Source organism: Telopea speciosissima, chromosome 5 (genome assembly GCF_018873765.1).
Source record: "Telopea speciosissima isolate NSW1024214 ecotype Mountain lineage chromosome 5, Tspe_v1, whole genome shotgun sequence".
Taxonomy (NCBI): Eukaryota; Viridiplantae; Streptophyta; class Magnoliopsida; order Proteales; family Proteaceae; genus Telopea; species Telopea speciosissima.
In genome coordinates, this window is record NC_057920.1 from 54,160,445 (window position 1) to 54,174,542 (window position 14,098).

The window sequence follows — 14,098 nt, forward strand, 5'->3', positions numbered from 1 at the left end:
AGAATCTCGTTGGAAGAAAATATGTACAATTGCTAAGAACATAAATAACTGAAATCTAGATAAGTACTACATGCAGGTGGTCCAATGATAATGCAAACTTTTCACTACAGGAACGGCACAGCCATCAATGGGTTCAACAAGCAAAAAACACCACAAAGAACAGAACTAATAAATACCTTTAACATGCTAGCCAGATCTCCGTATGTTTGCTCAAATAGGGCAAACCTCTTCCAAACCTACACAAGAAATAATACCAAAAAGAACAGGGGAAAAAAGAGTCGACAAAAAATAAATGAACCAATATAGTAATGTCTACTCTTTTCCTTTTTTTCTTTTTTTGGGAGGTGGAGAGAAGTTCTAAAAACCACTAAGCTATTGAATAGACACAAAAAAAAAAAAAAAAAAAAAAAAAAAAACATGACATTTATCACATTATTGCCTGTTCATAATGGGTGAACCAAGAAATTAAAGGGAACCAGTTTGATACCACACCAGGGGAGCAGCCTGAGGACAATTGAACTCCACTTGGGACGGCTAGTCCAATTAATGGTGGGTAAAATACTTTAATAAATATACTTGAAGAGAAATATATATAGCAAAACTATCCTTGATATGTCCTGCTCCAAAAGTAGATGAAATTAATCAATTACTGTGAGCTGCATCAAGGTTAAAAAAATGGTTCACACTGGAACCCAAGAGCTGGTGATGCATATAATCTAAGTCGAGAAAAAAGAGTCATCCAACATACTACCAATCATAGTTGTCAAGGCTTTGCCTAGGTGTCCAGGCGGATTTCTAGGTGCCTAGGCGGCTGCCGTCTTATTGTAGGGCACCGTGCATTGGTTTAATTGGTATCTGTTGAGTAGTCAAACCCAAAAGGGTATATTTGTCTTTTTTTTATTCTTAAGTTTAGTCCGGTATGTGGGTTTTAGTCCCACATCGCCTATTTGTAATTCTGTTCTCTCCATAGTTCGAGATCTCGATCTCGCCGAGTTTCTCGGTTTTTGGAAAAGCCGAGACGAGACTGCCTGTGAGTAGGGGTGTCAACCGGTCGGGCTCGGTTGGTCTCGGTCGGGCCTGAACGGGTCTCACCAATTTTATAGGCTGCACCATGTCCGACCATTTAGGCATTCGGGCTTGCATTGGGCGGGCATGGTACGGTTTCATTTTGGTCGGTCGGTGTTCGGTCTTTAATCGGTGCAACCTTATTTGGACTAAACGGGCCTAAAACGGGTCTTGGTCAGGTTAATGACCTATTTAACTCTAAACGGTCGGGCTAATTGATGTTTCAGACCAAATATCATGTAATGGATTCAATCTTTTTAAATTGACACTTCTCAGCACTGATGTTAATACAACATTATACCCTTCAATGGGTTCCATCTCATCAACAGTAAACGATTTGAGTGAAATAATAGTAGAGGTGGGTTCAGGAAAGGAGTAGTCAATTTGGCTATTCCTTCTTCTTCTTCTTCTTCATTTGCAAGTTGTCTATTAGCTTCATCAGAGGTGGGTTCAGGCCAAAACTCATCCAAATATAGCTGCCAAAACTCCCCCAAATATAGCCGCCATGACTTCCCCTCCGACTTCGTCTTCGGTGGATTAACTTCGGCTTATCAGGTATAGTATCATCATGAACCTTATATTAGATCTCCTGTCATCAAATTGAAACTGAATTGTTTCTTTATGGAAGATTAGATTAGGAGGAGTTATTCAAATCATAGATAAGAAAATACTGAGTATATATGTGGTGGTGGTTCTGTGTTGAAGGTGAAAGGAGCAGCAAGAGAGGATGGAAGATCACCCAGTTCCTGGGATATCTTTACACATCAAGGTTGGGCTAGGTCGGGCTAGCATTCGGTGGGTCCGGTCGGGCGCCCGACGGGCTAAGACCCCACACCGAGACCGCCCGATTACTAAACATGCTGGGCTTAAGCCCGACACGTTTAGTAAACGGGCCGGGCTTTAGTCGGCGGGCTCGGTCGGTTCTGCCGGGCCGGGCCTTGAATTGACACCCCTACCTGCGAGTCTCAAAAGTGCAATATCTCGGTGAGATCTCGGATATCGGGTCCAGATCTCGGGTTGACCCAAAGTTGAGGCTTCGAGTTGGAAAAAAAAAATGCACCAACTCGGCGAGATCTCGACTCGTCTTAATTTTTCTAAGAGCCGAGTTGGTACCAAGACCCGAGTTTTAGTACCTTGGTCCTCTCTTTTCAATATTATAAATAGAAGAGCTTGGGGTGATCATTACTCACTCAAGCATTACATCCCATCGTGTTCTGTTAACATGGTATCAAAGCTAGACCTGATCTAGTTCAGAACATCCCCCATCGTTTCCTCTCATTTCTTCTCTCTCTCTCTCTCTGTCTCTCTGCTTCTTCTTCTTTTTCTGTTTTGGTTTCCTTTCCCCATTGAAGGGCAGCACTTAGGAGGTGATCGATGATCTAGTTGCTGCCCTCCATGGTACCTCCACTATGATATGAAGAAGGTTCGATAGTTGCAGCTGACCCATCTTTTCTGCAATTTTTGGAAATTCTCCCTCTTGAAGATCAAGTCTCAATTATCATTGGAGATTGATTATTCATATTGGAGACCCATTCTTGCAGCCTGGGACAGCATTTATCACCAATCATCATCACCAATTGAAGCCCCCTACCCTATATCGATCAAGTTTCAGGGTTTCTAAAAGCCCTGACAAAAATCGATTTGAGGGTTAGGGTTGTCATCCTTGGCTGATTTTTTGAGGAAAGTTCTATCCATATAAGGGGAGCACTCGATCTGTTTTTCAGCAATTTATATTGAGTTTTCTTGCACAAATCAGGTTTTTTCTCTCCAAACTATCGATTTGATTCTGGCACTTCTTTGGCTGGTTACATAGAGCCTGTTGTTCTTTGATTCAGATTCATTATTGTTGGTTCCTTGTTTATTAATTACCATGCCTGGTTCAACTGTTACTACTGCTACTTCTGGTTCTGAAACTGATGGACAGTCAAGGCCTGAATATTTACCTTTTGCTACTCCTATCAAACTGGATGGAACAAACTACTTGATGTGGTCCAGGTCTACTTATTTGACCATTACTGGTCGAGGATTTACTGGCCATATTACTGGCAGTACAAAGAAACCTGTTGAAGAGGGTTCACCTCAAGTTCGATGGGTATCCAATGATGCCATGGTGATGTCCTATTTGCTGCATTCTATGCAACCGGACATCTCCAACAACTACTTATTGTTAGGTACAGCCTATTATTCTATTTGGAGTGCAGCAAAGCAGACCATTGGGCAGGATGGGAATGATGCTCGGGTGTATGAACTTAAAAAAAGGGTCCATGAAACCACTCAGAAGGAACTGTCCGTCTCCAAATATTATGCCTACCTAAAAGGACTTCGGAAACAATTAGATCACTATTCAGATTATCAGCCTTCTACTGCAGACGACATTGCTGCCTACCATAAACACGTGGAGAAAAGACGTGTCTATACTTTCCTAGCAGGTCTGAATGATGAATTTGATCCCATAAGAGTCCAAGTTCTTGGCAAATCTCCAGTCCCTACACTAGAGCAGGCTTTTGCTTTGGTCAATAATGAGGAGCGTCGTCGAGCTACTATGTTGCACACTACTACTATTGAAAAATCTGCCTTGCAAACTGGTTCTAACACCACCTCTAATACCATTACTGATAGTGGTAATGCTGCCTCCAAGGAGCCGGTTAAATGTGAACACTGCAACAAAACTTATCACACTAAGGCTACGTGTTGGAAGATACATGGAAAGCCGGCTGATTTTGAGGTTAAACGGGGTGCTAAGGGGAAGCCCAAGTTCAAGGCTAATCACACAGAAACTACTGCTGCTCCTGCTGCTCCATCCTCTAACCCTGGTCTTACTTCAGATGAACTCCTAGCCTTCCGAGCTCAAGGCTTCATCAACACCATCGGCTGCACCTGTTGCCTCTTTTGGTTCTCACTTTGCCTCAGGTATTCCAGTCGGTCGTCATTGTACATCGGCTGTTACAAGTCCCTGGATTATAGACTCCGGTGCAACTGACCAAATGACTGGTTCCTCCCATATTTTTCACCAGTATTCTTCCTCTTCAGGAAACGACACAGTTCGAGTAGCTAATGGTTCCCTTTCCCCTATCTCTGGAAAAGGATCCATCAGTTGTTCTCCTTCCCTTACATTAAATTCTGTTTTGCATGTTCCTTCATTCTCTACTAATCTTCTTTCAATTAGTAGTCTTACTAAACAATTAAACTGCAATATAACTTTTTTTTCTTCTCATTGTGTCATACAGGATCTAGTGACAGGGACGACGATTGGGGTTGGTAAGGTACATGGTGATCTCTACTAACTCGACATGGGTCAACCTTCACTTCCATTGACTCCATGTCCAGTTCATCAGTTACATTCAGCCACATCACCTGATCTTCACCTATGGCATTGTCGACTCGGGCATCCTCCTCTTCGAACTTTAGCCTTTTTATTTCCTCAGTTAGTCAAAGGTTGAAATTGTGAAAACCGCAACAAATTTAAATTTTTGGAACTTGTGTGATTTCAGGTTCCAGCTCTAAGTCTATGGTTGCTTCGATGCTATGGGCTGCATCGGTCGAGGATACAGATGAATCACTCGACACACCTATGGAGGATTCCAGGGATTCTTCCCTACTTGCTCTTCTGGAGTCAAAGGACCCCGATGGAACCCCGCACCTGAGCTACTTGTGCCTGATCTGCTGCCTAGATAGCATGCAGAACCTCTCCCTCAACTAAAACCATTGTAAGTATGATTTATTTGTATTTTATAGTGTATCGTACTGACCAATTAGAGTTAATAGGGGTAGTTTAGTAATTTGCCTATGTGGGACCCACATCCCCAGTGGGGAATCCTATTTCCAACAATTACCCGTACCCGGAATACCCCTGATGTCATATGACATCATTATATAATTAGGATAAGCTATTAGGTACGAAATTCTATTAAAAATCAGATTTAGGAATTAATTTCTAAAAAACAGATTTTACTTTTTAAAACAAACAGCCCCTAACTTAACCACTACCTACATATATAGCATAATTAGTTTTAAGAAACCAATTTACAAAACAGATTTTACTTCTTAAAAACAAACAACACTTAACTAAACCACTATCTATATATAACGAAGTCATTACACTATTCACAATTCACAAATAAGAAAGACATAAGAGGAAAATCGTTCCAGCCTTAGAACTTTGGAGAAGAAAATAGAAGAAGGAAGAAAAGAGAAGAAGGAGGGGAGAAGAAAGAGGCCTTACCGTAGGGCTTTGTTCTCCACCTGAACTTGGGATTTTGGCTGCAGTTTAGTCATCTTGCTGCACACAATTGTGCTGTCTATAACTGAATTCAGAGATTATACACAGGTAAGCCCTAATCTGAACTCTTCCCATCTTCTTTTCCTCCAATTCTCAGCTCTAATTATGCCCTAAGCCCTAATCAGCCATTAAAGCTTAGAAATTTAGGTTTATTAAACCAATTTCAGCATATGCAAACCCTGTTTTGAACCAAATTTAGGTTCAGATATGGCTGTGACCTAAACCTGCCCCATAGGAATCCAATTTCTGGTTTTAATTGACCAATTTATAAACCCCAGAATTGCCAATTTGGGGTTTATTGGTTGAACCCCCAAATTGGACTTGACTTTTGAAATTAAATCATCAAAGAGGCATGACCCACCTTAGAATGGGTCTAAAACCTGAAATTGGCTGCTAATTTCTTGTTGTCCATCAAATTGCAGCTGAACCCAATTAAATTAAGGAACCCTAAGTTAGAAATTTGGGGTTAATCTCTTTAAACCCTCAAATTAATTGCAATTTTTATAATTAAATCACAATCCCAGGTTGACCCACCTTAGAACAGTGTGAAAATTGAAATTGGTGGCATGCATGTGAAGATCAGAGCACCTAGGCCAAAAACCCCAATTTTGCCCTCTGAATCCGATCCAATATTTTTGGACAGAAATCCCCCTTGAACCTTGGTTGGATCTTAACCTGACTCCTGACCCTATTACTCGATGTTTGTCATTGTTTTAGGACTACTTTTGGCCTGTTCTTCACTGTTCTTGCCTGGTTACTGGAGTTACACCACCCTAGACTAGTCTATCATCGCCAGGTAAGGGGATTTTGACCTTAATTTCGGTGTGTTTGTTCTATTAATTTCTATTTGTTAAATCCTGCCATACCATGCATCATAATAATACTCTGAACATGTAGTTTTATAGCTTTCTCCTTCTTTGCATTAGATGTGCATGTTATTAGGCTGCATTTCCATATTGCATTTGCATTTATTACTTGATTTCTTGGAAGTTATTACGATGATGATGTTGTTGGACAGAATTACTGTATTATCTTATATTGATTCATATGCCATCATGTTAGTATGCATATGGTTAGGATTTATCATGAACCCAGTGCTACGACCCTTACCAACAGGGGTTGAGGTGTTGGATAACCTGTGGTAGGTCCGAAGGGTAATACCGGGATGCCATTCACTGTCCCCATGTTAGCGATCCGCTCCGCTGTGGGAACAACAATAGGGTTAGTCTTTGGGGGTCTGCTAGAGTCCGATGGTTCATGCCGGAACTGGCGGGTCTTCACCGTAGTAGAATGCTTTCGCTCGGGTGACCGACGGTTGATTATGATATTCCGGGACCGAGGCTAGTATGCTGCTATAGTAGTACTTATACCTCATGAGACTTAGTATTGCTGTTAGATGCATTCTTAGATCTAGGTCATTCATCATGGACTATTTGCACTTGCTTGTATGTTTCCCTTACTGGGCTCAGTGGAGCTCACCCCCGTGGTTAACCTTATTTCTCAGATGATATATCTACTACTGCTTCTAGTGCTTCTGTGGGAGTCTCCTCTACTCAGGACTCTCCTTCAGCTCTCAGGATTGATACTCCTCCTCTTGATGGAGCACAATGCTTCGTGTTCTTGCGACGACTGTGCCTTCTCCTGAGCCGCCTGGCTGACAGGCTACCTCTTTCCTTCCTCTTTTTGTATAAACACTTTTGTATAGACTATTGTATATAAGTCTTTTGGGTTCTTGGGTTACCTTTGAGAACTTACCATGTAACTCAGTTTCACTTAATATATATATACTGCTGTTATCACTAGATCTTCTTTATTCACTGCCTTATTCTTATATTTAATTGCTTCCGCTGCATTTAAATTCTGTATTTGTGAATGAGATTGCAAATAGAGTACAGCACTTGCAATCCTGGTGGGTTGGTTGGATGTGAGACACATCCAGTCACACTTGGCCCTTATAAACCGGGCCAGGGTGTGACAGAAATAAGGATGAGTTTTTATGTGAGGCTTGTGTTTTGGCCAAACAGACTCGTTATAGTTAGTCTTCCACTAATAAAGGAAGTACTTCACCTTTTGCTTTAGTTCATACGAATGTTTTGGGGACCTTCTCGTTGTGTCTCAATAGCTGGTTCTAGATGGTTTGTTTCCTTTATAGACTGTTATACTCGTACTACCTGGGTGTACATGATGTAGCACAAGAGTGAAGCTTTTTGCTGTTTTCAGCTCTTCCACCGGATGATTCAGACCCAATTCAATGCATCTTTGAAAATTCTGTGAAGTGATAATGGCAAAGAGTACATGGAGGGGCAGTTCCAAACGTATCTAACTGAGAATGGGATAATTCATCAGACAAGTTATGTTAACACTCCTGCTCAGAATGGAGTGGCTGAAAGGAAGAATCGTCACCTTTTGGAGGTTGCTCGGACCATTATGTTTGCACGGCAAGTCCCCACCCAATATTGGAGTGATGCTATTCTCACCGCTGCCTACCTCATCAACCGCATGCCTACTCCAGTCCTTGCTGGTAGTGCTCCTATTGACCTCCTACAGGGTTCTTCCTCTTTTGTGGTGCCACCAAAAGTATTTGGCTATGTCTATTATGCTCCCCTCTTGGCAGATCCAAAATGGAAAGCAGCCATGATGAAGGAAGTGAAAGCCTTATCCAAAAATGAGACATGGGAGCTAGTGGTTCTTCCCTCGGGTAAGAAACCAGTTGGCTGTAAATAGGTATTTGTTGTCAAGCAGAAGATGGATGGATCAGTAAGGGGTCATTCGAGCGTATGTAAATAGAGACTGTTTACATATGGATCCCTACATCGTTACATTCCATTTAGGATTTGGAATAGGCGTAATCGGACCTGCTTTTTACATATCTCTCATTATTTGGGTACCATATTCACTTCTTTGGGAGTTGATGGATACAAGACCAAACTTGTCGCTAAGGGGTTTACTCAAAACTATGGGATCGACTACCAGGAGACCTTTCCCCCAGTTGCAAAATTGAATACTGTCCGAGTCCTATTATCATATTTTGCTAATCTAAGCTGAGACTTGCACCAGTTAGATGTGAAAAATGCCTTTCTTCATGGGGAGCTGGAAGAAGAAGTCTATATGGAGATTCCTCCAGGTTTTTCTTCTGAAAAAACTCATCGGAATGTTTGCAGACTGAAGCGCGTATTGTATGGGCTGAAGCAATCTCCTCGGGCTTGGTTTGGGAGATTCCATAGAGGCATGATCTCTGTAGGGTACAAACAGAGTAATGCTGACCACACATTATTCATCAAGTGTCGCGGAGATAAGATCACTCTTCTTATTGTCTACGTCGATGACATAGTTATGACTAGTAATGATGCCAATGAAGTTTCTAAACTGAAACTTTTCTTGGGACGAGAATTTGAAATAAAGGATTTTGGACAGCTAAGATACTTCCTTGGGATTGAAGTTGCTCGTTCTTCCAAAGGCATATTTCTCTCTCAAAGGAAGTATGTTCTGGACCTGCTTTTAGAGACTGGTTTGTTAGGTTGTCGTCCTTGTGATACTCCTTTGGATGCCAATACTCGTATGTAAAAGAAAGATGGTACTCCCGTTGATAAGGGCCGTTATCAACGGTTGGTGGGAAAATTGATTTATCCCTCTCACACAATACCAAACATTGCATTTGCAGTAAGCCTTGTCAGTCAGTTCATGCATGTTCCCTACTCCAACCATATGGATGTTATTCTTCGTATTCTCCACTACTTGAAGTCAGCTCCAGGAAAAGGAATTCTCCTGTCCTCACATGATCATCTTCGTATTGAAGCTTACAGAGATGTGGACTGGGTTGGTAATCTTGATCGGAAATCTACTTCAGGGTATTGCACGTTTGTTGGAGGTAATCTTGTCACATGGCATAGTAAAAAACAGAATGTAGTAGCAAAATCCAGTGCTGAAGCAGAGTTCCCTGCTATGGCTCAAGAAATCTGTGAGTTATTGTGGCTTCAAAGTTTCCTCCAAGATCTTAGTGGTTTTGTTCATCATCCAATGGTGTTGTACTATGACAATAAAGCAACAAGCAGCATTACCCACAATCCAGTACAACATGACCGTACCAAGCATGTAGAGATTGACAAACACTTCATCAAGGAAAAGTTGGAAAGTAGACAGATTTGTATACCTTTTGTGAAGTCTAGTGACCAACTTGCTGATATCTTGACTGAAGGATTGAGTGGAAAGATGTTTCATCCTAATTTGGTCAAGTTGGGCATGTGTGATATCTATGCAACAACTTGAGGGGGAGTGTTGAGCAGTCAAACCCGAAAGGGTATATTTATCCTTTTTAATTCTTAAGTTTAGTTGGGTATGTGGGTTTTAGTCCCACATCGCCTATTTGTAATTCTGTCCTCTCCTTTCAATACTATAAATAGAAGAGCTTGGGGTGATCATTACTCACTCAAGCATTACATCCCATCATGTTCTGTTAACAATATCGAACCAGGTTCTGGTACTCATTTATGCCAAATACCATTTAAGTAAATGTTTTTTACTTAAAATGTTATTCATAAATAAGCAAACACCCCCTATTTGAATCTAATAAAAATAGTTAAAAAACCAAATTCCAAAAGGATAAAAAGTCAACCCCCCAATTCAAGAACAAAAACTGGATTTTTGGCGATATGTGAAATTTTCAACTTTCTAATGTTGTGGTTTTTCTCAAATCTAAAAATTTCATAAATCTTAATATGGTAAAACATAACTAAAACCAAAAGTGAGGTAAAATATTCATTTGTTTTGACAGCATTCGCACACACCAAATAAGGTTTGACCGGAACATAACTCCTCCAATATAAATCAGATTTAATCAATCTTGGATTTGTTGAAAAGCTGGTTTTGTGCTCTACCTAATACAAAAAGTCTCATGTAAAAAATAAAATCATTTGATCAATCAAATTTCTTAGAAAACAATAACATTTTTTTAATCAAGAGCAGGTTAATTACTTATTGATAACATTTTATTTTCTAAGAACAGTATAAACCAAATGTGAGACTAGGTATACCTGAAAATGACCAATTCCAAGAACATATAAACCAAATGTGGGTTTTGATTGTTTCACACATATAACTGATATATTAAAAAATAATAATACTGGAACGCAATTTAGGCCGCCTAGATGCCGCCTAAGCGCTTAGGGAGGACCTTGAACGCCTTGGCTCGCCTAGCACCTTGACAACTATGCTACCAATTACCAACCAGAATGTAAGGACCTTACCTCTACAGATTCTTCTGGTGGAAGTGAGCTCAAAGCTCGCTCAAATAAGGCACGGATATTTCTATCATCATTTAAGCGGCACAAGAAATCTGCATATCTGTAAATTCATGTCAAGACATAGAATTATCACATAGATGCAACTAGACACATGTTACAAGGTGATACGGCATTGTATATAGTTAACCACTTATCTTCTGAATAATACAGAAAGAAGAAAAGTACTTACTCAAGAATGTAGCCAGGTTCATGCATAAATCTCTTCAGTCCTGCTTCGAAAACATTGTGTGCAACCTACACATTAAATAATTCCAATGGTGATCATTTTAAAGCTTTTAGTCCTCATAACTAACAGAATAAACAGTAGTTATATAGCAAAACATGCTATTTTTATTAGTTCGAACTTCAAATAAAACCATGAAATGAATATAGGTATTTACTCAGTGGGCACACCAAGAGTCAGTACTAAGTACATGTCTTTTGGATAAGTTTCCAACACATATCAGATAGGGGGAGGCTCGATGATGCATAAAGTATTTTGTCTACCAATGTTATAGTTTTAGTTCATTGTGTAGTTAAAACTTACAAACACTCAGGGAATCTTTGAGATAAAAAAAAGTTTTATTCATGGTGCAAAATTTAGTAAGAAGTTGAGTTCTGGTAATTCGAGAAGAAAAACTCCCAGCAAAACACAAATACAACAAGACTACGTACAGTTGATTTAGTTAGAAGATATGGGCCAATATAGAGAGCAAGTCGACCAATTTTCGTGCCGTTAAAACCTAATATTTGGAATAAGCCATTGATGGGGTCTGAAACTGAAATTTCCAATCAAGGTAACCATGTTCAACATGAGGTCATTTATGATTGGCATTGCATATCATGGTATCAAGGATCAATACGTATCGGTCGTATTGGTCTGATATATATCGAGATTAGCCATGTCCATACAATACAGAACCAATATGGACCATACAATATTGATACAGGCCGATATGGTGTTGATACATATACAGATAGATACAGCACCGATGCACTTGATACAAAGGCTGACAAAACCCAAAAATCTCAGATTTTTAAAGAGAACTTGCTACTTTTCTTTTTGCAAAAACCTTAGTGGATCCCATCTACACTCAAAAATGGTGTTGCCTAGGCGCTGAATAGAAAAAGGCGTCCAGGCGCCCATTGCTGGAAGGGCGCCTTGTTGGTATCACCTTGACATCTAGGCCCCCTCACCTAAACACCATGACAACTATGGATTAACCTGCCCAAGCCTATCTAGCTCTCTGTTTTCAGAGATATCTTGCATACACAATCTACTGCTAGAGAAAAATACTCGACCAGAAAATCAGACCATTCTGTTTTCTCTGCATTGAGTTATTAAATTCCTCCAGAGTCAACCCAATTTCTCTGTTTTGGTGATCCTGGTTCTGCTCGTCAGTTCTATTTTTCTCTCTTCTGGAACTGCTTTTGCATTGTTATCTCACTGCATTCAACTCTCACACACCAACAAGAACATTTGAAGAATATTTTAAGAGAATTAAAGAAATAAAACCTTCAATTAAAAATGGATTAAAATACAAAAAAAATCATTTTTCATAAACATGCTTGCAATTAACTATGAAAATATAAAGTAGCATTATGCAAATTTACGTGATAAAATTTAGTACATCATATTATATCATGGTTTATTGTCATAAGTGCATGATGTGTGATATGCCTCTTATATTTGTGTATAATTTCTTCCTATTACATGGTTTCAAAACCATAGAACCTCTGTATGTTTTTCTTATTCCTCGATGTATATTTATATGCCTATAAAAGCATCCCCTAAAGTTTCTCTGCAAATTTTAAAGCCACGTGTTCCCAGATGGCCAGAATTACAATGCACTCAGAATTAAGGTCTTTAGTGACACTGTAAAAAAATATGATATAGCAGTATTTCAGTACAATTTTAATATTAATGCAATAGCTACCACTTAAAGATAGTGCATGAGTGCATCCTTGTTACGTACTTAGAAACTAAGCCTTCAAAGGACAAGACATCCAGTTGAAATACCAACCTTTGAATCCTTGTCAAGACAAAATGCCATCATTGCATAAGCAACATAGACATGATATGTGCAGTTTGGAGATTTGCGGGCATCTAAGAAGTACTTGCGAGCTGCTTCAACTCCTTCAGTTCTTCTTAGAAAGCGAATAAACTGCAAAACCGACACCATTCGCTAAGGAGATACACAATTACATACTTGAAACAATAACTGAACTTAATTGGTGTTTTAAAGCACAACAATTTCTAATATCTCATACCAAAGGTCGAGAAAAAAGTCTTGACTGAGGAGTGAGGAATACAACCACAAGCAAACTATAATGACCCAACAATCGCAAGATGAAATTGCCGAATCCCAATCCTAATGGAAGAAACCAATTCAATACGTAATAAATAGTGGACTGCCAGTTCATTGGCTAGTTCATATTTTTTACAGTACATCAGCCAATCCAACCAGAATTAGATCAAGAATGACTGGGAAGATCCATGATCTAATCCTGATCTTAATTCTTGAAATCAAGAATATAACCATTAAGGCCACTCATATACTCTCATGGTGCCTTCTATCCATGGTTCAAAATCTCGCGATATTTCGGCGAAATATTGCTTAATTTCGTATATCTCGAGCTTACCGAGATGCGAAATCAGGTCTAAATGAAAAAATACCATATTTCGTAGATATCGACGATATCTCGTGAGATATCGACGAAATATGGTATTTTGGCTTCAAGTGTCACGTGAAGGGGAGCTTTAATACAATATTTCGCAGATTTCGGTCCATATTTTGACCGAGAGCTGCATTTGCTAAGGAATTTCAGTCTTTTGCCAATTCTTCCACTCTTCCAAGCTCTAATGTGTATTGGCTTTAACTTGATATGTGATGAAGTTAAATACTATTATTAAATATTAACTGCCTAATCTATGTGTATTTAACTATTTATACATTAGGGTCGGCGACCGTATGTCAATCAAGGGTGCAAGCCCAAAACACCAATTTGAATTTACATTTTTACACTTTTATGGTTTAAATGTGTTTATTAAGCTTAAATAAGACTGTCCATGAAGTTTCAGGCCTAGATATGGCCAAATACCCCCCGAAATATTGCAGAAAAAATGCAATATTTCGGTCATATTTCGCGATATTTCGGGTATCTCGGATATCTCGGTAGGCCCGAGATACCGAGATATCGCAAAATATTAAACCTTGCTTCTATCCACATTCAGTACTTGACAGACTCTCTCCACCATGCTCCAGTTTGAACTTGTCAACAGTAATTAACCACAGGCAACATACCCACTGTCAAATACAAAATGTTGCTTACTTGTATGTGTGCCAATGCTGTTGCATTGACAGCATTACTCAAGAGGTTCTCATATATTTTCTTTGCAGGCTGCATCACAACCAAACAGCTATGAGTTAACAATAGCCAAGAACAATAGAGAGCAGGAGTGTAATAAAAAATA

The 14,098-nt window shown here is 39.5% G+C and overlaps 1 protein-coding gene across 5 annotated transcripts in view; it reads right to left on the bottom strand.

Annotated features, from left to right (window-relative positions):
* LOC122661456 (cleavage stimulation factor subunit 77) overlaps window positions 1-14,098 on the bottom strand; it is a 171,267-nt gene that overhangs the window by 92,211 nt on the left and 64,958 nt on the right. For all 5 annotated transcript variants that reach the window (XR_006332890.1, XM_043856843.1, XM_043856845.1 and 2 more), the window contains exons 13-17: window positions 13,957-14,025; window positions 12,648-12,788; window positions 10,814-10,878; window positions 10,588-10,684; window positions 177-236 (exon numbers count right to left, since the gene is read on the bottom strand). Coding sequence is in view for 4 of the 5 variants with exons in the window: in XM_043856843.1 (XP_043712778.1) it covers window positions 177-236; window positions 10,588-10,684; window positions 10,814-10,878; window positions 12,648-12,788; window positions 13,957-14,025 (432 nt within the window). In the remaining variant the exon portion in view is untranslated. The remainder of the gene's footprint in view (window positions 1-176; window positions 237-10,587; window positions 10,685-10,813; window positions 10,879-12,647; window positions 12,789-13,956; window positions 14,026-14,098) is intronic.